This window comes from Heptranchias perlo, chromosome 7, assembly GCF_035084215.1.
Source record: "Heptranchias perlo isolate sHepPer1 chromosome 7, sHepPer1.hap1, whole genome shotgun sequence".
In the NCBI taxonomy this organism is placed as follows: domain Eukaryota; kingdom Metazoa; phylum Chordata; class Chondrichthyes; order Hexanchiformes; family Hexanchidae; genus Heptranchias; species Heptranchias perlo.
In genome coordinates, this window is record NC_090331.1 from 52,630,589 (window position 1) to 52,656,907 (window position 26,319).

At 44.0% G+C, this 26,319-nt stretch overlaps 1 protein-coding gene across 9 annotated transcripts in view; it reads left to right on the plus strand.

Annotated features, from left to right (window-relative positions):
* The first annotated feature begins 18,580 nt into the window (after nucleotides 1-18,580).
* LOC137323715 (mitogen-activated protein kinase kinase kinase 20-like) overlaps nucleotides 18,581-26,319 on the plus strand; it is a 151,881-nt gene continuing 144,142 nt past the window's right edge. For 3 of the 9 annotated variants that reach the window (XR_010963433.1, XR_010963432.1, XM_067987556.1), the window contains exons 1-2: nucleotides 18,581-18,688; nucleotides 23,789-23,969. Coding sequence is in view for 7 of the 9 variants with exons in the window: in XM_067987556.1 (XP_067843657.1) it covers nucleotides 23,811-23,969 (159 nt within the window). In the remaining 2 variants the exon portion in view is untranslated. The other 6 variants (XM_067987563.1, XM_067987560.1, XM_067987561.1 and 3 more) reach the window with 6 other exon arrangements.

The following is a 26,319-nucleotide window of genomic DNA, read 5'->3' on the forward strand; positions in this document are numbered from 1 at the left end:
TATCTTCCCTCCCCCCCTCCCCCCCAACCTTATTGTGACATTTCCCTTTAATTGTCCCCATCGCATTAAATTTCTCTTACACAGAATTTTCCACTTCTACAAAATGTTATACTCTGAACACCTGCCTGGATTTGTGAATAATTATGCAAATTGACCCAGGAAATTTAAGTGATATTATCACCTTACCAGGAATTTGTACCAGTTCTTAACCATTTAGACATGTTTACATCAGTGGGTGAAAAATAGCCCCAATGTTTCTAAAAGTAGTTTAATTTTTTTTACCAAATTAGCCTGCTTTTATATTATCTCAGTTTAATACACCACAGGTCTGTACAGTCAGTTGTAGCATCAGCCTTCTGACTGATAAAACATAATTTTTCAAGTTTTAAACTAAATGCAGGAAGAAATGTTTTTCCAAAATTTGACTGTCCTGCATATGCTAATAGGTGCCCACTGAAGACTAGCTTTCACCAGCAAGGTTCTGGTGTTCAAGTTAGTTGTGTCGTCTTCTTAAACCTAATAAATAGCAACATTTGAATAACATACTTGCCAGCCACTGCAAGTGTATCGTGATTTTTTTTTTGATTAGAAACCTTGTTTGGGAGAGTTGATTCTGTATTCTGTGCACTAAAATATGTTTTCTTTGGCCTCACAGCATCAAAGATAATTAACCCAGTTGTGGGAATTTAAAAGCTAACCTGTTTCAATTTTGCTTAGCTATGAATTTTCACAAAAGAATCAAGACTTCCAACATTGCCCCAGTACACCATGCCACAAAATGAAAAGTTCCCTAAAACTGACCTGTTGCATGCTGGTTGAGCACAACTACAGAATAGTGTTTGCCAACTAAACATCCCACCACACTTACTGATAAGGTACATGCACACCTGTCCAGGTTTGTGTATCACCAAATATAGGTATGTATGAGGCAGTTATTTTGCCCACTCTACTCCTCTTGGATTTACCTCCTCTGCTTGACTGCCTCTGAATTGGGCACCACTCTTCTCAGCTGGTTGGTACTTGGCTTCAAGCTCCGCAGAACCCTGGTTGTCTACAGCCAGACTTTGTTCTATTGCTGTCTCCTGGTTCCCTTGCTTTCAGAATTTTGATTATCTTTCCTCCTTTTCTTCATCCCAAGACCCATACTGCCTCACTAGATCCTTACCATTCTTACATAACTTAGGTTTTTCCATGTGCCCATTTGTGTGCACCTGCTGCCATTCTGGACCCAAACTCTACCCACTCTCATTTCCTATTCTGCCCTCTTATGCTTCTGCTTTTGCGCTCTCTTCTTCCTCTCACATGGTCACCTTTCAACTCTGCTTACTCCAACAACAACAACTAGCACTTTTAACGGAGTAAAACGTGCTTCACTGGAGCGATTATCAAACAATATTTGACACCAAGCAACATAAGGAGATATTAGGACAGGTGACCAAAAGCTTAGTCGAAGAGGTAAGTTTTAAGGAGCATCTTAAAGGAGGAGAGAGGGGTTTAGGGAGGGAATTCCAGAGCTTAGGGCCTAGGCAGCTGAAGACAGGGTCACCAATGGTAGAGCGATTAAAATCAGGGATGCACAAGAGTCAAGAATTGGAAGAGTGCAGAGATCTCGGAAGGTTACAGAGATAGGGAAGGGCAAGGCCATGGAGGAATTTGAAAACAAGAATGAGAATTTTAAAATCAAGATGTTACTGGACTGGGAGTCAATGTAGGTCAGTGAGCACAGGGGTTATTGGTGAACGGGACTTAAGAACATACGAATTAAGAGCAGGAGTAGGCCATTCGACCCCTCGAGCCTGTTCTGCCATTTGATAAGATCATGGCTGATCTGATTGTGACCTTAACCCTACTTTCCCATCTACCTACTATAACCTTTGACTCCCTTGTTAATCAGGAATCTATTTAACTCAGCCTTAAAAATATTCAGTGACCCTGCCTCCACCGCTCTCTGGGGAAGGGAGTTCCACAGACTCACGACCCTCAGAGAAAAAATTTCTCCTCATCCCTGCCTTAAATGGGAGATCCCTTATTTTTAAACTGTGGCCCTAGTTCTAGTCTCTCCCACAAGGGGAAGCATCCTCTTAGCATCTACCCCTTCTAGTCCCCTCAGGATCTTATATATTTCAATAAGATCACCTCTCATTCTTCTAAACTCCAGTGTATTCAGGCCTAACTTGTCCAACCTTTCCTCATAAGATAACCCCCTGATCCCAGAAATCAGTCTCTGAACTGCCTCCAAAGAATTATGTCCTTTCTTAAATAAGGAGACCAAAACTGCACACAGTATTCCAGATGTGGTCTCACCAATGCCCTGTACAACTGTAGCAAAACATCTCTACTTTTATATTCCATTCCCCTTGCAATAATTGACAACATTCCATTTGCCTTCCTAATCACTTGCTGTACCTGCATACTAACTTTTTGTGATTCATGTAGTAGGACATCCAGATCCCTCTGTACCTCAGAGTTCTGCAATCTCTCCATTTAAATAATATACTGCTTTTCTATTCCTCCTGCCAAAGTGGACAAGTTCACATTATACTCCATCTGCCAAATTTTTGCCCACTCACTTAATCTGTTTATATCCCTTTGCAGACTCCTTATGTCCTCTTCACAACTTACTTTCCTACCTACCTTCGTGTCATCAGCAAATTTAGCAACCATGCATTCGGTCCCTTCAACCAAGTCATTGATATAGATTGTAAATGGTTGAGGCCCAAGCACTGATCCCCGTGGCACTCCACTCGTTACATCTTGTCAACCTGAAAATGACCCATTTATGCCTATTCTCTGTTTCCTGTTAGGTAACCGATCCTTTATCCATGCTAATATATTATCCCCCCCCCCAAGTACACCACATCCACAGGATCCCCTTTATCCATGTTGCTTGTTACTTCCTCAAAGAATTCTAATAAATTAGTCAAACACGATTTCCCTTTCACAAAGCTGTGTTGACACTGTCTGATTGCATTGAGATTTTCTAAGTGCCCTGCTATAATCTCCTTAATAATGGATTCTAGCATTTTTCCTATGACAGATGTTAAGCTAACTGGCCTGTAGTTTCCTGCTTTCTGTTTCCCTCCTTTCTTGAATAGAGGAATTACATTCGCTATTTTCCAATCCGAAGGAACCCTTCCAGAATCTAGGGAATTTTGGAAAATTAATACCAATGCATCTATTATCTCTGCAGCCACTTCTTTTAAGACCCTAGGATGAAGTCCGTCAGGACCTGGGGACTTGTCAGCTTTTAGTTTTAATATAGTTTTCAGAACCCTTTCCCTGGTGATTGTAAATGTTTTAAGTTCCTCCCTCCCTTTCACCTCTTGATTCACAATTATTTCTGGCATGTTATTTGTATCCTCTACAGTGAAGACAGATGCAAAATATCTGTTCAATTCATCCGCCGTTTCTTTATTCTCCATTATTAATTCCCCAGACTCGCTCTCTAGAGAACACTTTACTTACTCTTTTCCTTTTTAAATACCTATAGAAACTCTTACCGTCTGTTTTTATATTTCTAGCTAGCTTTCTCTTGTACTCTAATTTCTCCCACCTTATTATTGTTTTAGTCATTCTTTGCGGTTTTTTATATTCTGTCCAATCTTCTGACCTGCCGCTAATCTTCGCGGAATTGTATGCTTTTTCTTTCAATTTGATACTATCTTTAACTTCCTGAATGTGGAGATGCCAGTGATGGACAAGGGTTGACAAATGTAAGGAATCTTACAACACCAGGTTATAGTCCAACTGTTTTATTTGAAAATCACAAGCTTTCGGAGGCTTTCTCCTTCGTCAGGTGAAGTGTGGGATTCCATGGAAGGTTACCGCATTTATAGTCAGAGAACAATACCTGGTGATTTCAGATAATCTTTCCAACTGCCCGTTGTCAAGGCAATCAAAGTGTTCAGACAGAGAGATGTTACCTACAGGACCACCGAATATACAAACGGCCAGAACAAAAGACAGAGAGAGAGAAACATCCGAAAGGAAGAGAAAGACAGAGAATGACCCGTTGTATTAAAAACAGATAACTTTTTTTCGCTGGTGGGGTTACATGTAGCGTGACATGAACCCAAGATCCCGGTTGAGGCCGTCCTCGTGGGTGCGGAACTTGGCTATCAATTTCTGCTCGACGATTTTGCGTTGTCGTGTGTCTCGAAGGTCGCCTTGGAGAACGCTTACCCGAAGATCGGTGGCTGAATGTCCTTGACTGCTGAAGTGTTCCCCGACTGGGAGGGAACCCTCCTGTCTGGCGATTGTTGCGCGGTGTCCGTTCATCCGTTGTCGCAGTGTCTGCATGGTCTCGCCAATGTACCATGCATCCTTTCCTGCAACGTATGAGGTAGACAACGTTGGCCGAGTCACAGGAGTATGAACCGTGTACCTGGTGGGTGGTATCCTCTCGTGTGATGGTGGTATCTGTGTCGATGATCTGGCATGTCTTGCAGAGGTTGCCGTGGCAGGGTTGTGTGGTGTCGTGGACTCTGTTCTCCTGAAAGCTGGGTAATTTGCTGCGAACGATGGTCTGTTTGAGGTTGGGTGGCTGTTTGAAGGCGAGTAGTGGAGGTGTGGGGATGGCCTTAGCGAGGTGTTCGTCGTCATCGATGACATGTTGAAGGCTGCGGAGAACATGGCGTAGTTTCTCCGCTCCGGGGAAGTACTGGACGACAAAGGGTACTCTGTTGGTTGCGTCCCGTTTTAGTCTTCTGAGGAGGTCTATGCGATTTTTCGCTGTGGCCCGTCGGAACTGTCGATCGACGAGTCGAGCTTCATATCCCGTTCTTACGAGGGCGTCTTTCAGCATCTGTATGTGTCCATCGCATTCCTCCTTGTCTGAGCAGATCCTGTGTATTCGCAGAGCCTGTCCATAAGAGATGGCCTCTTTGACGTGGTTAGGGTGGGAGCTGGAAAAGTGGAGCATCGTGAGGTTGTCCGTGGGCTTGCGGTAGAGTGAGGTGCTGAGGTGCCCTTCTTTGATGGGGATTCGTGTGTCCAAGAAAGAAACCGATTCTGAGGAGTAGTCCATGGTGAGCTTGATGGTGGGATGGAACTTGTTGATGTTATCGTGTAGTCTCTTCAGTGATTCTTCGCCATGGACCCATAGGAAGAAAATGTCATCGATGTATCTGGTGTATAGTGTTGGTTGGAGGTCCTGTGCAGTGAAGAAGTCCTGCTTGAACTTGTGCATAAAAATGTTGGCGTATTGGGGTGCGAATTTGGTCCCCATGGCTGTTCCGTGTTTTTGGGTAAAGAACTGGTTGTCGAAGGTGAAGACATTGTGATCCAGGATGAAGCGGATGAGTTGTAGGATGGCGTCTGGGGATTGGCTGTTGTTGGTGTTGAGTACTGATGCTGTTGCAGCGATGCCGTCATCGTGGGGGATACTGGTGTAGAGTGCCGAGACGTCCATCGTGGTGAGAAGTGTTCCTGGTTCAACTGGTCTGTGGGTGCTGAGTTTTTGTAGGAAGTCTGTAGTGTCGCGACAGAAGCTGGGGGTTCCCTGTACGATGGGTTTCAGGATGCCCTCGACGTATCCAGAGAGGTTCTCACACAGGGTTCCGTTGCCTGATACGATAGGACGTCCGGGTGTGTTGGCTTTGTGTATCTTTGGGAGGCAGTAGAAGTCTCCCACGCGGGGAGTACGTGGGATGAGAGTGCGTAGGATGCTTTGAAGGTCTGGATCTCAGTTTGTTGAGCTGGTGGGTGTGTTCTTTGGTCGGATCTGTGGGTAACCGTCTGTAGTGTTCCTGGTTGTCCAGTTGTCGGTATGCTTCTTTGCAATAGTCCGTTCTGTTCTGTATGACGATGGCTCCTCCTTTGTCTGCTGGATTGATGACGATGTTGCGGTTGGTCTTGAGAGCGTTGATGGCGTTGCATTGTGCTCGGGTGACATTCTGGACTGTCTTGTGAGTGCAGCTGATGAATCTGGCATTGACGCATTTCCTGACAGCTTGAGCATACATGTCAAGCTTAGGGCAGCGACCCTCCGGAGGAGTCCAGTTTGACTCTTTCTTCTTCGGTTGCTGTACCGCGGATCCCTCTGTCTGCTGTTCCGGATCGTTGATTGTCTCATTGGGTTCGCTGCTGAAATCTTGGGATTTGTGGAAGAATTCCCGGAGCCCGAATTAACGAATTCCCGAATTAACGGGATATGATGCTCGACTCGTCGATCGACAGTTCCGACGGGCCACAGCGAAAAATCGCATAGACCTCCTCAGGAGACTAACACGGGACGCAACCAACAGAGTACCCTTCGTCATCCAGTACTTCCCCGGAGCGGAGAAACTACGCCATGTTCTCCGCAGCCTTCAACATGTCATCGATGACGACGAACACCTCGCTAAGGCCATCCCCACAACTCCACTACTCGCCTTCAAACAGCCACCCAACCTCAAACAGACCATCGTTCGCAGCAAATTACCCAGCTTTCAGGAGAACAGAGTCCACGACACCACACAACCCTGCCACGGCAACCTCTGCAAGACATGCCAGATCATCGACACAGATACCACCATCACACGAGAGGACACCACCCACCAGGTACATGGTTCATACTCCTGTGACTTGGCCAACGTTGTCTACCTCATACGTTGCAGGAAAGGATGCCCCGGAGCATGGTACATTGGCGAGACCATGCAGACACTGCGGCAACGGATGAACGGACACCGCGCAACAATCGCCAGACAGGAGGGTTCCCTCTCAGTCGGGGAACACTTCAGCAGTCAAGGACATTCAGCCACCGATCTTCGGGTAAGCGTTCTCCAAGGCAACCTTCGAGACACACGACAACGCAAAATCGTCGAGCAGAAATTGATAGCCAAGTTCCGCACCCATGAGGACGGCCTCAACCGGGATCTTGGGTTCATGTCACGCTACACGTAACCCCACCAGCAAAAAAAAGTTATCTGTTTTTAATACAACGGGTCATTCTCTGTCTTTCTCTTCCTTTCGGATGTTTCTCTCTCTCTCTCTGTCTTTTGTTCTGGCCGTTTGTATATTCGGTGGTCCTGTAGGTAACATCTCTCTGTCTGAACACTTTGATTGCCTTGACAACGGGCAGTTGGAAAGATTATCTGTAATCACCAGGTATTGTTCTCTGACTATAAATGCGGTAACCTTCCATGGAATCCCACACTTCACCTGACGAAGGAGAAAGCCTCCGAAAGCTTGTGATTTTCAAATAAAACATTTGGACTATAACCTGGTGTTGTAAGATACCTTACATTTAACTTCCTTAGTTATCCATGGATGGTACGTCCTTCCCCTAGAGTCTTTCTTTCTCACTGAAATGCATCTTTGCTGAGTGTTATGAAAGATGCCACTGCATCTCTACTGACCTATCCCTTAACCTAATTTCCCAGTTCACTTTAGCCAGCTCTGTCTTCATGCCGTCATAATTGCCCTAATTTAAATTTAAAACACTAGTCTTAGACCCTCAAACTGAATGCAAAATTCAATCATATTGTGATCACTGCTACCAAGAGGCTCCTTTACAATGAGGTGATTAATTAATCCTGTTTCATTACACATTACCAGATCTAGAATATCTCTGGTTGGCTCTAGAACGTTCTGCTCTAAGAAACTGTCCCGAAAGCACTCTATGAACTCATCTTCCAGGTTACCTTTGCCAATCAGATTCTTCCAATCTATGTGTACATTAAAATCACCCATGATTATCACTGTTCCTTTCTCACAAGCCCCCATTATTTCTTCTTGTATATCCTGTCCTACAGTGTGGTTACTGTTAGGGGGCCTATAAACTACTCCCATAAGTGACTTCTTGCCTTTACTATTTCTTATCTCTACCCAAACTGATTCTACATCTTGGTCTTTAGAACTAAGGTCATTTCTCTCTATTATACTCATGTCATCCTTAATTACCCCTTCGCCTTTTCCTAGCTTCCTGTCCTTCCGAAATGTCAAATACCCTTGAATATTCAGGTTCCAGTCTTTGTCATCTCGCAGCCATGTCTCTGTAATGGCTATCAGATCATACATATTTATTTCTATTTGAGCTGTCAATTCATCCATTTTGTTACGAATGCTAAGCGCATTCAGATACAAAGATTTTAGTGCTGTCTTTTTACTATTTTTGCAACCTCGAATCATATCTGCTGGCGCACTCTTAAGTTTGCATGCTCTGTCCCTTCCTGCCACTCTCTGATTATCATTTCCCTTATTGCTACCTTGCTCTCTTGTCTTGTCTTCTTTCTTTAATTTATCACATCTTCCCTAACTTGATCCATCGTCCCCCACTATTTAGTTTAAAGCCTTCTCTACCGCCCTAGTTATACAATTCGCCAGAACACTGGCCCCAGCACGGTTCAGATGAAGCCTGTCCCAACATTACAGCTCCCACTTTCCCCAGTACTGGTGCCAGAGCCCCATGAATCGAAACCCATTTCTCCCACACCAATCTTTGAGCCACGAATTTAATTCTCTAATCTTATTTACCCTATGCCAATTTGCTCATGGCTCAGGTGATAATGCAGAGATTATAATCTTTGAGGTGAGTGTTGGTGCGAGTTAGGATATGCGCAGCAGAGTTTTGGATGAGCTCAAGTTTATGGAGTGTGGAAGATGGAAGGCTGGCCGAGAAAGCATTAGAATAGTCAATTCTAGAGGTAACAAAGGCATGGATGAGGGTTTCAGCAGCAGATGAGCTGAGGTGGGGCAGAGACGTGCGATGTTACGGAGGTGAAAGTAGGCGGTCTTGTTGATGGAGTGGATATATGGTCGGAAGCTCATCTCAGTCAAATAGGACGGCAAGGTTGCGAACGGTCTGGTTCAGCCTCAGACAGTGGCTAGGAAGAGGAGTCGGTAGCTAGGGAACGGAGTGTGTGGCAGGGACCGAAGACAATGGCTTCGGTCTTCCCAATATTTAGCTGAAGGAAATTTTTGCTCTGGATGTTGGACAAGCAGTGTGACAAATCAGAGACAGTGGAGGGGTCGAGGGAGGTGTTGATGAGGTAGGGCTGGATGTCATCAGTGTACATGTGGAACCTGACGTGTTTTCGAATGATGTCGCCGAGTGGCAGCATGTAGATGAGAAATAGGAGGGGGCCAAGGATAGAACCTTGGGGGATTCCAGAGGTAACAGTACGGGAGCGGGAAGAGAAGCTATTGCAGGTGATTCTCTGGCTACGACTGGATGGATAAGAATGGAACCAGACGAGCGCAGTCCCACCCAGCTGGAAGACGGAGGTGAGGCGTTGGAGGAGGATGGTGTGGCCAACCATGTCAAAGGCTGCAGACGGGTCAAGAAGAATGAGAAGGGATAGTTTACCATGATCACAGTCACATAGGATGGAATTTATGACAACGATAAGGGCCGTTTCAGTACTGTGGCAGAGATATTCAAACATGGAGTTGCAGGAAAGATGGGCATGGATTTGGGAGGCGACAGCACTCCAAGGACTTTGGAGAGGAAAGGGAGGTTGGAGATGAGACGGTAGTTTACAAGGACAGAGGGATCAAGGGTGGGTTTTTTGAGAAGGAGGTGATGACGGCAGATTTAATGGAGAGGGGGACAGTACCTAAGGAGAGGGAACCGTTAACAATATCAGTTAATTTCGGGGCCAGGAAGGGAAGTTGAGTTTGGTGGGAATAGGGTCGAGGGAGTAGGAGGTGGGTCTCATGGTCAAAATGAGCTCGGAGAGGGCATGAAGGGAGATAGGAGAGAAACTAGAGAAAACTAGGGCAGGGAGGAATCATAGGGGAAGTTTGGCTAGGTGTGCTAGAAGAAGACAGGGAATTGGCAGAGGCAGCTGAACGAGTCTCAATCTTAGTGACAAAGAAGTCCATGAGCTCCTCGCACTCGTTGTTGGAGGTCAGGCTGGAGGAGGCAGGGGAGAGGGGTTTAAGAAGATGGTTTGTAGTGGAGAAGAGAACCCGGTGTTATCTTTGCATTCCGGGATGATCCTGGAATAGTGAGCAGTTTTGGCAGAGGAGAGCAGGACCTGATAGTGCTTGAAGTATTTGACTAGGGACAACAGCAGGAGAGAAGGAAGGCTGGTGGAGTAATACTGGCTCAGAAAGATCAAGGGAGGACTCCAGCACCACACCTCCCTCGATCTCTCTGACCCAGTATTACTCCACCAGCCTTCCTTCTCTTCTGCCATTGTCCCTGGTCAAGTCCTTCTTGAACAAGCCCAGTGAAATCGATGGGTTTGGCACACAATCGTAAGTAAATTGAAGCCACTTACCTTGGCTTCTGGGTTTCGCACTGGAAAGCTGCGCAGCGGATGGACTGCACAACTGCATCATAGGCTGTCAGCTGGAGGAACCCTGTTTAAAGGGGCAGTCCTCCACTGACTGATGCTGCAGAAAATAGGCAAAATTACAGCATGGAGCAGCCCAGAGGGAAGGCTGCTCCCAGGTTTAATGATGTCTCACTCCAGGTTTTACTGGATGGGGTGAGGAGGAGGGAGATCTTCCACCCAGCGGACAGGAGGAAGTGGCCTACCTTTGCCACCACGAAGGCCTGGCTCGAGGTGGCAGAGGAGGTCACCAGCACCACCAACATATCACACACCTGCATACAGTGCAGGAGGCGCTTCAATGACCTAACCAGGTCAGTTGAAGTGAGTACTCTTACTCATTCCCCTACACTCTGTCTGCCACATCACTGCCCCCACCCCATATCTCTTTCTGCACTGCCAACACTACTCTATCACATCACTCCTCACACCCACTGAACCCTGATCCTCATCTCACCTGCACTTATTCACCTCCCCAGTACTCATCCCGCCACTACCACTCAACCCAATCCTCATACAATCTCATGGCTCTGTCTCACACTCACCCTCACATGCATCTCTTTCACGGTCAGTCTCACCCAACGTACCACTACCTGTGCTGTAGCCACAGGGCATGCATCACTTATGTGTAGTAGGAAGCATAAGGCAAACGTGTTGTGAGCATGAAGGGGATGCAGAAGGGTGTTTGAGGGTTTGTCATGGTTTTTACTTATATTTGATTTCTGATCATCTCACATTACATATTATATTGTCACCACTACTGCCACGTCTTGGCCATTCTTGACTGGCTTGTGCAATAAGGCCCTTTCATGTGGTTCTCCATGAACACCCTTGATGCCGCCCATTGGGTCACCCTACAGTGGATGTATGTGTAGTTGCATGAGTACTTTGTGCAGGTGCCTGTTGCGCAGCACTGTGTTGTGTAGCTCCACGTGGCGGAGGTGGACGGCATGCCTGGCGAGGCCGGTGATGTTGCTCGTCCTCCAATTAAGTGATGAATGCAGCAATGGACCCCCCCCACCCACCCCAACACAATCCTGATGGTGTGAGTGTGAGGGGGTCCACAAAATAGGTAAATGTGTTTGGAAAGCAGAGTTTAGGGTGTGATTTAATAATTTGGAGTGGGGAGACAACGGTGTGGCAGGCAAAACTTTGTCTGAGGTGATAGAATGCCCTGCTGCAATGAATGAGGGTTTACCCTGCGCCTGTTAAATGGACCTTTGCAGCTGCCACTGGCTGCTGACTGCAACACGTCTGTTTAAACAGGGAGTGTTTCCCCCAGCATGGGAAACACACTCTGGGTAGACCAAAATCTGAATCCTCCTAAAATCTCCAACTAATGAGGTCTGTAAATGACCTCAAGTACCCAGATAATGATCTTAAGTGGGATTCCGCTGGCTTTGATTGCTGGTGGGAGTCCTGCATGCGGGGGCTGCACGCGCGTCGATTCGCGTCATTGGGGAACCTGGAAGTGGGCAGGTTGGAGCCGGGCTCCGGACCCGCTCCGAGAATCCCCAATTTTAGCAGCCCCCCTGCCATGAACGCACCCACTCGGCCATCTGAAAATTGACCCCCAACTGTTCCATCCCTCACTCCCAGCAACAATCTCGCTCTATGCGTTTCTCAGTCGTTAATTTCTGCAACATCCTCTCCATCCTGCTTACCGCTTCGACTGCTACCTTCTTTGATCTCAATGGTGGATCAACAATCACCACACCTCTCCATATGGCCTTCCAGATGTGTGATCTCTTGCAAACAAGGCCCTGTTATTCATGACCTCATCGTGGATAATTCAATTGACATCCTAGTAGTGACAGAAACATAGCTTATGGGTGGTGATTCCATTCCTTTTACAAAAGTATCCTTACCTGGGTACACATACCATCACTTGCCCTGCCCAAACCCCCAAGGCAACCATGTAGTCCATCCCCACTCTACTGCCTTTCTTAGCACCCAGCTGTCCTTACCCTATCTCCAATCCTCCGTAAGGTTCGAAAACATGATATTGTCTCCTAGCTCTGTGTCCATCTCTCCTAAAACTACCTGTCTGAATACCTTCAGCTTGCATTCCATCCTTCTCACAACACTGAAACAGCCCTAGCTGAAGTCAGAAATGTCACCCTTTGTGACTTTGGCTATGCTGTGCTTTCTCTCCTTGTCCTTCTCAATCTCTTTGAATTATTTGACATAACATTATTACATTCTCCTCCAACATGCCTCTTCCATTTTTATTAGGTAAGGATATCAAGGGATATGGAGCAAACTGGGTAAATGGAGTGGACGTACAGATCAGCCATAATCAAATTGAATGGTTCAAGGTGCTGAATGGTCCTCATTTGTTCTTGAGTTTCATCATCCAGCTGATGAGCCTGCCCTTGTATGGTTCTATTCATGTCTATCCAAATACAGCCAGCACATCTACAGCAATGGCTTCTCTGCCCTTCCTCACACTATCACCTCAGGAATCACCCAGGGCCACATTCTTAGCCCGCTCCTCTTCCCGCTACCACTCAGAAACATCTGCAGGCAATGGTTAGTTTCCTCATGGACAATGATGATGCTCAGCTTCACCTCTTCCACCACTTAGCTCAACCCTTTGTCTGCTTCTGTGTTGTCAGACTTATTGTACGACAACCAATCACGAATTAGCTGCAGCTTCATCCTGCTCAACATCAGTACTGAAGCCAGAGGGGTTGTTCTCTCCTTGGAGCAGAGAAGGTTGAGGCGAAATTTGATGGAGATGTTCAAAATCATGAGGGGTCTAGACAGAGTAGATAGAGAGAAACTGATCCCATTGGCAGAAGGGTCGAGAACCAGAGGACACAGATTAAAGGTAATTGGCAAAAGAACCAAAGACGACATGAGGATAAGTTTTTTACGCAGCGAGTGGTTATGATCTGGAATGAACTGCCTGAAAGGGTGGTGGAGGTGCATTCAATTGTGGCTTTCAAAAAGGAATTGGCTAAGTACTTGAAGGAAAAAATTTGCAGGGCTACGGGGAAAGGGAGGGGGAGTGGGACTAACTGGATTGCTCTTGCAGAGAGCCGGCATGGGGGTGACAGGCTGAATGGCCTCCTTCTGTGCTGTAACCATTCTATGATTCCATGATTCAGTGTGTTTGGCCCCTGCTACAAACTCTTCCCCCTTGCCACTGATTATCTCTCTCCCCAGCCACTCACTTAGGCAAATTAGACCATTCACAACCTTGCCGTTCAATTTGACTCTAAATTGAACTTTATACACAACATCCTATTCATCACCAACTTTGATTATTTCTATCTCAATTATATTTTCTGTTTCTTCCCAATCTCAGTATCCTCCACTGATCCTCTTATAAACTCGAACTTGTCCAAAACGCTGCTTCCCATATCCAAACTCACACTACATCCCACTTGCCCATCACTCTCAGCCTCGCTTATCTAAATTGGTTCCATGTCCCTCAACACGTTAAATTTAAAATCCTCAACTTTGTCCACCAATTCGTTCACAAACTCACCCCACCCTATCTCTTCAACCTCTCTTAGCTCTAAATCTCCTTCCAAACTCTTTCTTCTTCTAACATCAGACTAGTGTTCGTTCCCCCCTTCACCCCACCATTAGGGGTGACGCCCACAGCTGCCTCCTGGAACTCCCTCCCTAAATCTCTCGACCTTTAAAATTTTTTGCTAAGCTCACGTGTTTGACCAAGTCTTCAATCAATCTTATCAATCTTCTTAATCCCTCCTTTCCTGGCTCGGCAGGTGTTTACCTTTATTTACGTTTATTTGTGAAGTACTTTGGGGTGTCTTTTATGTTAAAGGTGTTGTATAAATGCAAGTTTTTCTTGAATGCTATGGGAAAGAGAATCTATAAAACTATAAATTTCCTGGGCCTTACTTACCTCTCCCTCAGCAGACCTGACCAACTGATGCAACATGTGGTCTTTGTTCTTTTGTTCCTTGTCCCAGAAGACATTTTTTTTTATATTCGTTCATGGGATGTGGGTGTCGCTGGCGAGGCCGGCATTTATTGCCCATTCCTAATTGCCCTTGAGAAGGTGGTGGTGAGCTGCCTTCTTGAACCAATGCAGTCCGTGTGGTGAATATTCTCCCACAGTGCTGTTAGGAAGGGAGTTCCAGGATTTTGACCCAGCGACGATGAAGGAACGGCGATATATTTCCAAGTCGGGATGATGTGTGACTTGGAGGGGAATGTGCAGGTGGTGTTGTTCTCATGTACCTGCTGCTCTTGTCCTTCTAGGTGGTAGAGGTCGCGGGTTTGGGAGGTTTTGTCGAAGAAGCCTTGGCGAGTTGCTGCAGTGCATTCTGTGGATGGTACACACTGCAGCCACTGTGCGCCGGTGGTGAAGGGAGTGAATGTTTAGGGTGGAGGATGGGGTGCCAATCAAGCAGGCTGCTTTGTTCTGGATAGTGTCGAGCTTCTTGAGTGTTGTTGGAGCTGCACTCATCCAGGCAAGTGGAGAGTATTCCATCACACTCCTGACTTGTGCCTTGTAGATGGTGGAAAGGCTTTGGGGAGTCAGGAGGTGAGTCACTCGTCGCAGAATACCCAGCCTCCGACCTGCTCTTGTAGCCACAGTATTTATATGGCTGGTCCGTTAAGTTTCTGGTCAATGGTGACCCCCAGGATGTTGATGGTGGGGGATTCAGCGATGGTAATGCCATTGAATGTCAAGGGGAGGTGGTTAGAATCTCCCTTGTTGGAGATGGTCATTGCCTGGCACTTGTCTGGCGCGAATGTTACTTGCCACTTATCAGCCCTGGATGTTGTCCAGGTCTTGCTGCATGCGGGCTCGGACTGCTTTGTTATTTGAGGGGTTGCGAAAGCAACTGAACACTGTGCAATCATCAGCAAACATCCCCATTTCTGACCTTATGATGGAAGGAAGGTCATTGATGAAGCAGCTGAAGATGGTTGGGCCTAGGACACTGCCCTGAGGAACTCATGCAGCAATGCCCTGAGGCTGAGATGATTGGCCTCCAACAACCACTACCATCTTCCCTTGTGCTAGGTATGACTCCAGCCACTGGAGTGTTTTCCCCGATTCCCATTGACTTCAATTTTACTCAGGCTCCTTGGTGCCACACTCGGTCAAATGCTGCCTTGATGTCAAGGGCAATCACTCTCACCTCACCTCTGGAATTCAGCTCTTTTGTCCATGTTTGGACCAAGGCTGTAATGAGGTCTGGAGCCGAGTGGTCCTGGTGGAACCCAAACTGAGCATCGGTGAGCAGGTTATTGTTGAGTAAGTGCCGCTTGATAGCGCTGTCGACGACACCCTCCATCACTTTGCTGATGATCGAGAATAGACTGATGGGGCGGTAATTGGCCGGATTGGATTTGTCCTGCTTCTTGTGGACAGGACATACATGGGCAATTTTCCACATTGTCGGGTAGATGCCAGTGTTGTCGCTGTACTGGAACAGCTTGGCTAGAGGCGCAGCTAGTTCTGGAGCACAAGTCTTCAGCACTACAGCCGGGATGTTGTTGGGGCCTGTAGCCTTTGCTGTATCCAGTGCACTCAGCCGTTTCTTGATATCACGTGGAGTGAATCGAATTGGCTGAAGACTGGCTTCTGTGATGGTGGGGATATCGGGAGGAGGCCGAGATGGATCATCCACTCAGCACTTCTGGCTGAAGATGGTTGCAAACGCTTCAGCCTTGTCTTTTGCACTCACGCACTGGACTCCGCCATCATTGAGAATGGGGATGTTTCCAGGGCCTCCTCCTCCCGTTAGTTGTTTAATTGTCCACCACCATTCACGACTGGATGTGGCAGGACTGCAGAGCTTTGATCTGATCCGTTGGTTGTGGAATCGCTTAGCTCTGTCTATAGCATGTTGCTTCCGCTGAAGCGGAACTTGATTCCTAATCTCTTCCCCCGTTTGAGGATTGGTCAGTAGAGATACCAATTAATGCTGCTATCCTTCCCCACCCACCCCACCCCACCCCACCTTTTGAAACTAGCTTCATGTAAAGCTCAACAGAAAGTGACATTCCAACCCCTTAGCATGAATGTTCAGTGGGAGCATCTGAGATGAGATAACAATGTCCTATTGTCCCGGATCATCATGGTTAACAGTTTCAATGGCTATTCATTGACTCTTGAGTGAGTTCATTAACATATCAATCCCCTCTTTGCCCCAGCGGCTCCAGCATGCGGCTGTGATGAGTTTTAAACTTTTGTGAACTTACTTTTTTTGAAAGTAACACCTTAATGTAAATTATGTCTGATTTTTTTTCGTGAAACACGGCAATATCAGTAATTGCTACTGTTGGCATGACTATTGCAATCTATAGAAAATAAATCTCAAACTTGCAATATCTCTTAAAACAATTTCCTAAAACTATCATACTTTAGGGGTGTCTCATGAAATTTGTTATTGGAACCAAGTCAATGCACAGGTATAAGTTTCTTACATAATAAAAAGGGACAATAAATTAACTACAGATACTAAGCAGGAAATCATGTAAACACAACTAAAAGATAACAAAAAATTCTTTAGAATTGAGGTACAAGTCTCTTGTTTTCCCCTTCCCCAGCAAAGAAAAAGCATAATTTTTGAAAAAAAAGCATGTAAAAAAAAAGACATTTTGCTCTGAATAATTTTCAGTGATTTACCTCTCAAACTTTAAGCACCTAGATAAGAAATGTTCTAATTACAATTTTCTGCAATTTGAGGCAGAGGAAATGTTTGAAATTTTAAAAATGTAATTTTTTTTCCTCTTTAGTCTGTAAGGAATTAAACACTGTTTTTTAAAAATAAAAGAACACAAAACCTGGACTTGAGGACATGCAGTGATTTAAAACAGTATTTGAACCTCTCATTTTTGTGTAACTTATTTGTTGAATCGATTCAAATTTCAGAAGTAATTTAAATAAGTTACTTGAATATTTTAAAGCAGAAATGAAGATGATTTACAGATGTATCTCCCAAATTTACCATAGGTGGTTATTAAGGCAAAAACTATACTTAAAAGGGAACTGAATAAGTCATTTATTCAATCTGGAGTAAGCAATTGTACTTTACTCAACCAAAACACAGCCCAAGCAATTTCTTGGGGTATGCTGGAGTAGAATCATAGAAATTAGAGCACAAAAGGAAGCCTTTGGCCAATCACAACTGTGAGTTCTCATTCTTCAACTGAAGTTATATACTCTAAGCCTATTTACTTGTCCTTTCTCAGTATCCTTTTAAATTCTTCCTTTTCAAATACTTTTAAATAATGTTGATGTTTTTCCCTCAATTGCTGCTTGTGGTAAAACATTCCATGTTATATTAATCCTCTGTATGATTATTTTTCTAACTCCTCCCTTTGTCCTTGTGACAATCCTGAGTAACTCCCTTGTTACTGATTCGGCAATAAGTAGAAACAATTTTTCACTATTTATCCACACAAATTTGATCCTTCTTAACCTTCTCTGTTACAATGGAAAAAAACCCTGCAATTTTCAAGCCTTTTTTCATAACTATCTCTCATTCCCAATATCATTCCAGTGAATCTTCACTTTACCCTTTCCCTTCCATGGCTGTAATATATTTCCTATAATGAAGTCCCCAGAGCTGCATGCAATATAGATTGTTGCTGCATCAACTAGAGAAATAGAAAATGAGAGGAAAATAAGTAACTTTTATAGTCTGAATCTTCTTCAGTATGGCTCTGTATGCACGTACCGTTATTTTTTCTTACATAGAACTCCTGGAAAATATTTGTCTATTTAAGTAAATTGTTTGCCCTATTACTGATTAACGGTGCTCTTTCTTGTGGTACTGATAGTATAATGGGTATTTTGCCACTGTGTAGAAATTGTATCGTTGGTTAAAATAAACCCAATTACTTCAAAGTATGCTAAGGACATAAATTGAAATTAGTGAAAGCAAATTTAGAAAGATATTAGGAAAAACTTCTTTACTCAAGGCCTGAGAAACATTTGAAATAATCTACAGAGCAAGGCAATAGAAGCAAATACATCAGGATTATTTAAAATACAAATAGGTAGCATGATGGAAGAATTGGGAGAATGAACTTTAATACACAAGTGGCCTTTTCTCATTCTGACTTTCTTATGTTTGGTGGGTGGAATTTATAAACAAAACTCCTGGGGAAAGGATACCCCCCCCCCCCCCCCCAAAGCTCTCTCCCTGCTCATAGCCATAGGTGCCCACCTCAAAAACTAGCAAAAGCTTCAAAAAAGTTAACATAACCCCCAAAAAGCTGGCAGCTTAAGAACGGCAGGAATGGCGGGTGCTGCTCCTTGCTCACAACCCCGGTTGTCTGCAGGAGGCGCTGCCGCACTCATCGCTTCCGATGTAAGGGGCGGGTTCCTGACTTTAGGGAGTCTCCGGGTTAGCTTGTTTCCAGGAATTATCGTTTCCGCTCCGCTTCTATCTCATTCCTAGTCGGAGGCCGGAGCAAGTGCAGCAGAGGTAAGAAATGTTCCACAACTGAAAGTCGACATTTCCTCAGCTCCTCCCCCTCCCCCCACCAGTTATGTTCGTGTTTTTTCTAAAGGGCGGAAGTATAAAAATAACGACGAGGGCTGGTGCCTGCAAATAGGTTTGAAGTTAAACTACTGCCGGTTATACTTTTCACAGCTTTATGTGACCGAATGATTTCTGTCAAATCGAAGGTCCGGTTGTCTTTGACTCGAGGTGTAGTCCCGTGTACCTTGTGCTCGATACCCGGCTCATGGAGCGGTGATGTTTTTAATCCCTTCTCACTGTTACCAGAGGACACTCACTCTCACTATCGGTGATTTTTAAAAATTCTCTTCTCACTATTACCAGAGGACTCACTGACTGATGTTTTTTTTTACCCCTTCTCACTGTTAGCAGAGGACACTCGCTGACTCTCTCGGTGATGTTTTTTAATCTCTTCTCACTATTACCAGAGGTGTCTCTCTCTCTCTCTCTCTCTCGGTGATGTTTTTTAATCTTTTCTCACTATTACCAGAGGTCTCTCTCTCTCTCACGCACTCTCGGTGATGTTTTTTAATCTTTTCTCACTATTACCAGAGGTCTCTCTCTCTCTCTCTCTTTCTCTCGGTGATGTTTTTTAATCTTTTCTCACTATTACCAGAGGTCTCTCTCTCTCTCTCTTTCTCTCGGTGATGTTTTTTAATCTTTTCTCACTATTACCAGAGGTCTCTCTCTCTCTCTCGGTGATGTTTTTTAATCTTTTCTCACTATTACCAGAGGTCTCTCTCTCTCTCTCTCTCTCTTTCTCTCGGTGATGTTTTTTAATCTTTTCTCACTATTACCAGAGGTCTCTCTCTCTCTCTCTCTCTCTTTCTCTCGGTGATGTTTTTTAATCTTTTCTCACTATTACCAGAGGTCTCTCTCTCTCTCTCTTTCTCTCGGTGATGTTTTTTAATCTTTTCTCACTATTACCAGAGGTCTCTCTCTCTCTCTCTTTCTCTCGGTGATGTTTTTTAATCTTTTCTCACTATTACCAGAGGTCTCTCTCTCTCTCTCTTTCTCTCGGTGATGTTTTTTAATCTTTTCTCACTATTACCAGAGGTCTCTCTCTCTCTCTCTTTCTCTCGGTGATGTTTTTTAATCTTTTCTCACTATTACCAGAGGTCTCTCTCTCTCTCTTTCTCTCGGTGATGTTTTTTAATCTTTTCTCACTATTACCAGAGGTCTCTCTCTCTCTCGGTGATGTTTTTTAATCTTTTCTCACTATTACCAGAGGTGTCTCTCTCTCTCTCGGTGATGTTTTTTAATCTTTTCTCACTATTACCAGAGGTCTCTCTCTCTCTCTCTCTCGGTGATGTTTTTTAATCTTTTCTCACTATTACCAGAGGGGTCTCTCTCTCTCTCGGTGATGTTTTTTAATCTTTTCTCACTATTACCAGAGGTCTCTCTCTCTCTCTCTCTCTCGGTGATGTTTTTTAATCTTTTCTCACTATTACCAGAGGGGTCTCTCTCTCTCTCGGTGATGTTTTTTAATCTTTTCTCACTATTACCAGAGGTCTCTCTCTCTCTCGGTGATGTTTTTTCATCTTTTCTCACTATTACCAGAGGTCTCTCTCTCTCTCTCTCGGTGATGTTTTTTAATCTTTTCTCACTATTACCAGAGGTCTCTCTCTCTCTCTCTCTCGGTGATGTTTTTTAATCTTTTCTCACTATTACCAGAGGTCTCTCTCTCTCTCTCTCTCGGTGATGTTTTTTAATCTTTTCTCACTATTACCAGAGGTCTCTCTCTCTCTCTCTTTCTCTCGGTGATGTTTTTTAATATTTTCTCACTATTACCAGAGGTCTCTCTCTCTCTCTCTCTCGGTGATGTTTTTTAATCTTTTCTCACTATTACCAGAGGTCTCTCTCTCTCTCTCTCGGTGATGTTTTTTAATCTTTTCTCACTATTACCAGAGGTCTCTCTCTCTCTCTCTCGGTGATGTTTTTTAATCTTTTCTCACTATTACCAGAGGTCTCTCTCTCTCTTTCTCTCGGTGATGTTTTTTAATCTTTTCTCACTATTACCAGAGGTCTCTCTCTCTCTCTCTCTCGGTGATGTTTTTTAATCTTTTCTCACTATTACCAGAGGTCTCTCTCTCTCTCTCTTTCTCTCGGTGATGTTTTTTAATCTTTTCTCACTATTACCAGAGGTCTCTCTCTCTCTCTCTCTCGGTGATGTTTTTTAATCTTTTCTCACTATTACCAGAGGTGTCTCTCTCTCTCTCTCTCGGTGATGTTTTTTAATCTTTTCTCACTATTACCAGAGGTCTCTCTCTCTCTCTCTCTTTCTCTCGGTGATGTTTTTTAATCTTTTCTCACTATTACCAGAGGTCTCTCTCTCTCTCTCTCTCGGTGATGTTTTTTAATCTTTTCTCACTATTACCAGAGGTCTCTCTCTCTCTCTCTTTCTCTCGGTGATGTTTTTTAATATTTTCTCACTATTACCAGAGGTCTCTCTCTCTCTCTCTCTCTCGGTGATGTTTTTTAATCTTTTCTCACTATTACCAGAGGTCTCTCTCTCTCTCTCTCTCGGTGATGTTTTTTAATCTTTTCTCACTATTACCAGAGGTCTCTCTCTCTCTCTCGGTGATGTTTTTTAATCTTTTCTCACTATTACCAGAGGTCTCTCTCTCTCTCTCTCTCTCGGTGATGTTTTTTAATCTTTTCTCACTATTACCAGAGGTGTCTCTCTCTCTCTCTCGGTGATGTTTTTTAATCTTTTCTCACTATTACCAGAGGTCTCTCTCTCTCTCTCTCTCTCGGTGATGTTTTTTAATCTTTTCTCACTATTACCAGAGGGGTCTCTCTCTCTCTCGGTGATGTTTTTTAATCTTTTCTCACTATTACCAGAGGTCTCTCTCTCTCTCGGTGATGTTTTTTCATCTTTTCTCACTATTACCAGAGGTCTCTCTCTCTCTCTCTCGGTGATGTTTTTTAATCTTTTCTCACTATTACCAGAGGTCTCTCTCTCTCTCTCTCTCGGTGATGTTTTTTAATCTTTTCTCACTATTACCAGAGGTCTCTCTCTCTCTCTCTCTCGGTGATGTTTTTTAATCTTTTCTCACTATTACCAGAGGTCTCTCTCTCTCTCTCTTTCTCTCGGTGATGTTTTTTAATATTTTCTCACTATTACCAGAGGTCTCTCTCTCTCTCTCTCTCGGTGATGTTTTTTAATCTTTTCTCACTATTACCAGAGGTCTCTCTCTCTCTCTCTCGGTGATGTTTTTTAATCTTTTCTCACTATTACCAGAGGTCTCTCTCTCTCTCTCTCGGTGATGTTTTTTAATCTTTTCTCACTATTACCAGAGGTCTCTCTCTCTCTTTCTCTCGGTGATGTTTTTTAATCTTTTCTCACTATTACCAGAGGTCTCTCTCTCTCTCTCTCTCGGTGATGTTTTTTAATCTTTTCTCACTATTACCAGAGGTCTCTCTCTCTCTCTCTTTCTCTCGGTGATGTTTTTTAATCTTTTCTCACTATTACCAGAGGTCTCTCTCTCTCTCTCTCTCGGTGATGTTTTTTAATCTTTTCTCACTATTACCAGAGGTGTCTCTCTCTCTCTCTCTCGGTGATGTTTTTTAATCTTTTCTCACTATTACCAGAGGTCTCTCTCTCTCTCTCTCTTTCTCTCGGTGATGTTTTTTAATCTTTTCTCACTATTACCAGAGGTCTCTCTCTCTCTCTCTCTCGGTGATGTTTTTTAATCTTTTCTCACTATTACCAGAGGTCTCTCTCTCTCTCTCTTTCTCTCGGTGATGTTTTTTAATATTTTCTCACTATTACCAGAGGTCTCTCTCTCTCTCTCTCTCTCGGTGATGTTTTTTAATCTTTTCTCACTATTACCAGAGGTCTCTCTCTCTCTCTCTCTCGGTGATGTTTTTTAATCTTTTCTCACTATTACCAGAGGTCTCTCTCTCTCTCTCGGTGATGTTTTTTAATCTTTTCTCACTATTACCAGAGGTCTCTCTCTCTCTCTCTCTCTCGGTGATGTTTTTTAATCTTTTCTCACTATTACCAGAGGTGTCTCTCTCTCTCTCTCGGTGATGTTTTTTAATCTTTTCTCACTATTACCAGAGGTCTCTCTCTCTCTCTCGGTGATGTTTTTTAATCTTTTCTCACTATTACCAGAGGTGTCTCTCTCTCTCTCTCTCTCGGTGATGTTTTTTAATCTTTTCTCACTATTACCAGAGGTGTCTCTCTCTCTCTCTCTCTCTCGGTGATGTTTTTTAATCTTTTCTCACTATTACCAGAGGTGTCTCTCTCTCTCTCTCACGCACTCTCGGTGATGCCAAACATTTCACAGGCTGTCCTCTCACGTGACTGTTTTCGGGAAAAGCACCTCCCCAGTGCCCCCGCAGTAATTTCTTTTTAACTTTAGGTAATAGCCAGAAGTTTCACTATTATTTTAGAAAAAGTATATGTTTGCATGTGATTTTTATATTATTGTTAAATCTTTGAGATTTCTGGACGTGCCCGGTGAGAGCTCGGCCCAGGCAGTGGCGCAGTTACTCCAAAATGTCCCCAGTTGCTCGCTCGGTCTGCGGGTATTTTGTGCGAAGTGATCGCAGCGCCGAGAGATTGCATGCCTCGCATTCCATAACCATGATCCAGCCTCAGAGCTGACACCACGTTACCCATCAGGATATGTGCCAGTGGAGGTACAAGAAGTCTTCTGGCGCGGGGTCGATTGGAGAAGAAAGAACTTGCAGTTATTTTAGGGCCTCTCACGACCTCGGGAGGTCCCAAAGCGCTTTACAGCCAAGGGAGTACTTTTGAAGTGGTCACCGTTGCTAAGTAGGAAGCATACAACTTTTTAAAAGGGAGAAAAATGGGATAGCAACAGTCGTTATAGTTGACGTTTTGATCATACAAACTTAAAAACAAAACTATTTGTTCTAAACCCCCCCCCCCCCCCAACAGATGCAATACACCACTGTTTCTTTGGGACTGGTGTATGCTTTTAAAGATGTTAACTTGCTATTGTGGAACTGATCAGTTAATATCGTTTGGTTATAGGCATGCTGATTTCTATGGCATTTTATTTAACTGATCACTTATTTCATATTTTTCAGATTCTGAAATTGTCAGTATGAGATGTTGTCCCTCAGTCCATCGTTTTTGCAAATCAAGTTTGATGATTTACAATTTTATGAAAACTGTGGAGGAGGAAGCTTTGGTAGTGTTTACCGAGCAAAATGGTTGACCCAAGACAGAGAGGTGGCTGTCAAGAAATTGCTAAAAATAGAAAAAGAGGTAAGGTTGTTTGTATTTTGTAGCTTCCCCCTTCCCATTATCCTATTTTGAGAACACACTAGCTCATTTCTTGAGCACCTTAATCCTCCCATTACAACAATTCCATTGCTGTTTGTAGATGTTCCACTTCCTAATCTTCCTTCAGTTTGTAGAACAAGCCAAACATGACCATGGACTAATGACTTTTTAATCTTGGTGATACTCCATATTCATCTGATAAAGGCGCACACTATTAAATTGCCCCAACCATACACCCATGCACATATGAAGTGTGTCTGATTATCCAGTGTTGAGGTTACGCTGCATGAACAAAGTAACATACTAAATGTGGTCTTATTAGATTTGTGGCTTTAGTGGTTATTTAGGTTAGTTAAAGGTTCTAACCACAGTTAGGAAGTTTATCTTCCTTGTTACTGAGATATTCAGATAATTAATGCTTGAGTTGCTACAATTGATTGTGTTCATTTGACATATTTAACCTGACCAATTTTTTTCTGTTGCATGGAAGCATGACTGTATTTTTGTGGTATTAGTGTCCAGTTTATGTAGGTTTCCTTTTGAGCTTTGTTATGCTTGGGTCAAGTCATTTCAATTCCTGATAGAGTGGGGAAGTGGAGAAATGAAAGGCCCATTTTCATGCTGGCTTGATATAGTTGGGTTGGCATACATGACCGCTTTGGTTTCTTCATAGTGAGTTCTCACAACAAATGCTGTGGAGAGAGATATGGTGAACAGCAGACTGAAGCTTTTTATGTAGTAATATAAGCAGCTGTCTTTCTGTCTTGACAAACACCAGGCAATATGACAGCACATAAAGTTTGACCAAGCTGGCAACATGCTATGAAAGAATGAATTTTCCTGCCTTCCTGATCCTACAGCCTAATTTGATGCTACTATTAAGTGTTGGCACTAGAATACAGTTAGATAGATTTGGTGGAGCTGCTTTGATTATGCTGGTGGAGAGCTCTACTGAAACTTGACTGTAATAAAAGTCTGCATATGTTCTCACTATCTATGTCTGTAGAGAAATTAATTTCTAAATTTCAATTAGTTTTTAATATGCTTCATAGTAGTGGGCTACAGAGGATAACTTGAATAAGAGGTATATGATACTTAACAGGATAAAATAAACAATACTTTTGACATGCCAGACCAACACTCCAAGAGGCTACATATAGGTTCAGGGTTGTGAAGGCTTAAATTTAGGACCGACATCAGGAAGTATTTCTTTGCACTAAGGTAATCTGCTGAATAGTTTCTAGGAAGGGTGGTTGAAGCCAGGGTACTGCTCTCATTAAGAAACCGCTGGATGTTGAAATGGGAATGCAAGGTACAGGGGTTTGGTATTCTGCAACAATGCGATCAATTGAGGTGAAGGGCCTTCATTTTTGTTATCTTAAAAAAAAAAGTGAAAGACAAATGCAGCTGCTAATCTGGAGAGATGTGAAGTTACTAGTTTATACTCAGATATCTGTGTGCATTCGAGTCAGCACTAACATGAGGCCTATCCCCGAGATGGATCTTATTTACCCCATTGTCAGTTTGGAACTTAAACAATTTATAACAGGAGAAGCTTTTGTGGCAGATTTGACCTCCACTGACATGTTTCCTTTGGAGCAACGAAGGTGCAGAAAACCACGCAGGAGTTCCATCACGTGTGTACTAGGGATATTGCAATACATATGTTTTTAATACAGTAACTGCTTGAAAAAAATCTCATCACTAGTGAGCAGGAGTAGGGCAGCCCAGGAGATAGCTCACTGAGGGCAAGCCTCGGTCCCAGCTCTGCTAAAGAGGATAGAGTTACTGACTTTAGGGACTCGGCATTCAGAAGAAAACCACTTTCTGTGCACCAGCAATTGTTCAACGACAGCCTGCTAGGAGCTACCGTACTGTCTGACAGTATGAAGAGTCAGTTTCCAGCTTGTGTGGCGTTCGGGCACAAGGCATCAACACTCTGCAGTCTACCATGGAGTGTGTGGTCAGCCTTATGGATGCTGCAATCAAGTCCTCAACAGGAGCCTGTGGCACCAGTTCTTGCTGCTTTGATCGAAGCTCAAACTAGTGCCATTTGGTGCTGGGCTCCACCATCTCCACTGCCTTTTAAAAGGCTGGGGGAATGCTTGAATCTCATCACGGATCATCTACACTCTGCTCTCCCGCAGATCAGTGGGAATGCTGAGCCACAGCCCCATGGGTGGGCACATGTTGCCTTCTTTCAGAATGACAGCAAGCCTGCTCCCTCGCCACCTCCTCAACCAATGCTTGCCTGTTGCCAGGAAGCCAACTTGGCTTGATTGCCCCAGCAGCATTTTTTGTTCAAGATTTCCAGCATCTGCAGTTTTTTGTT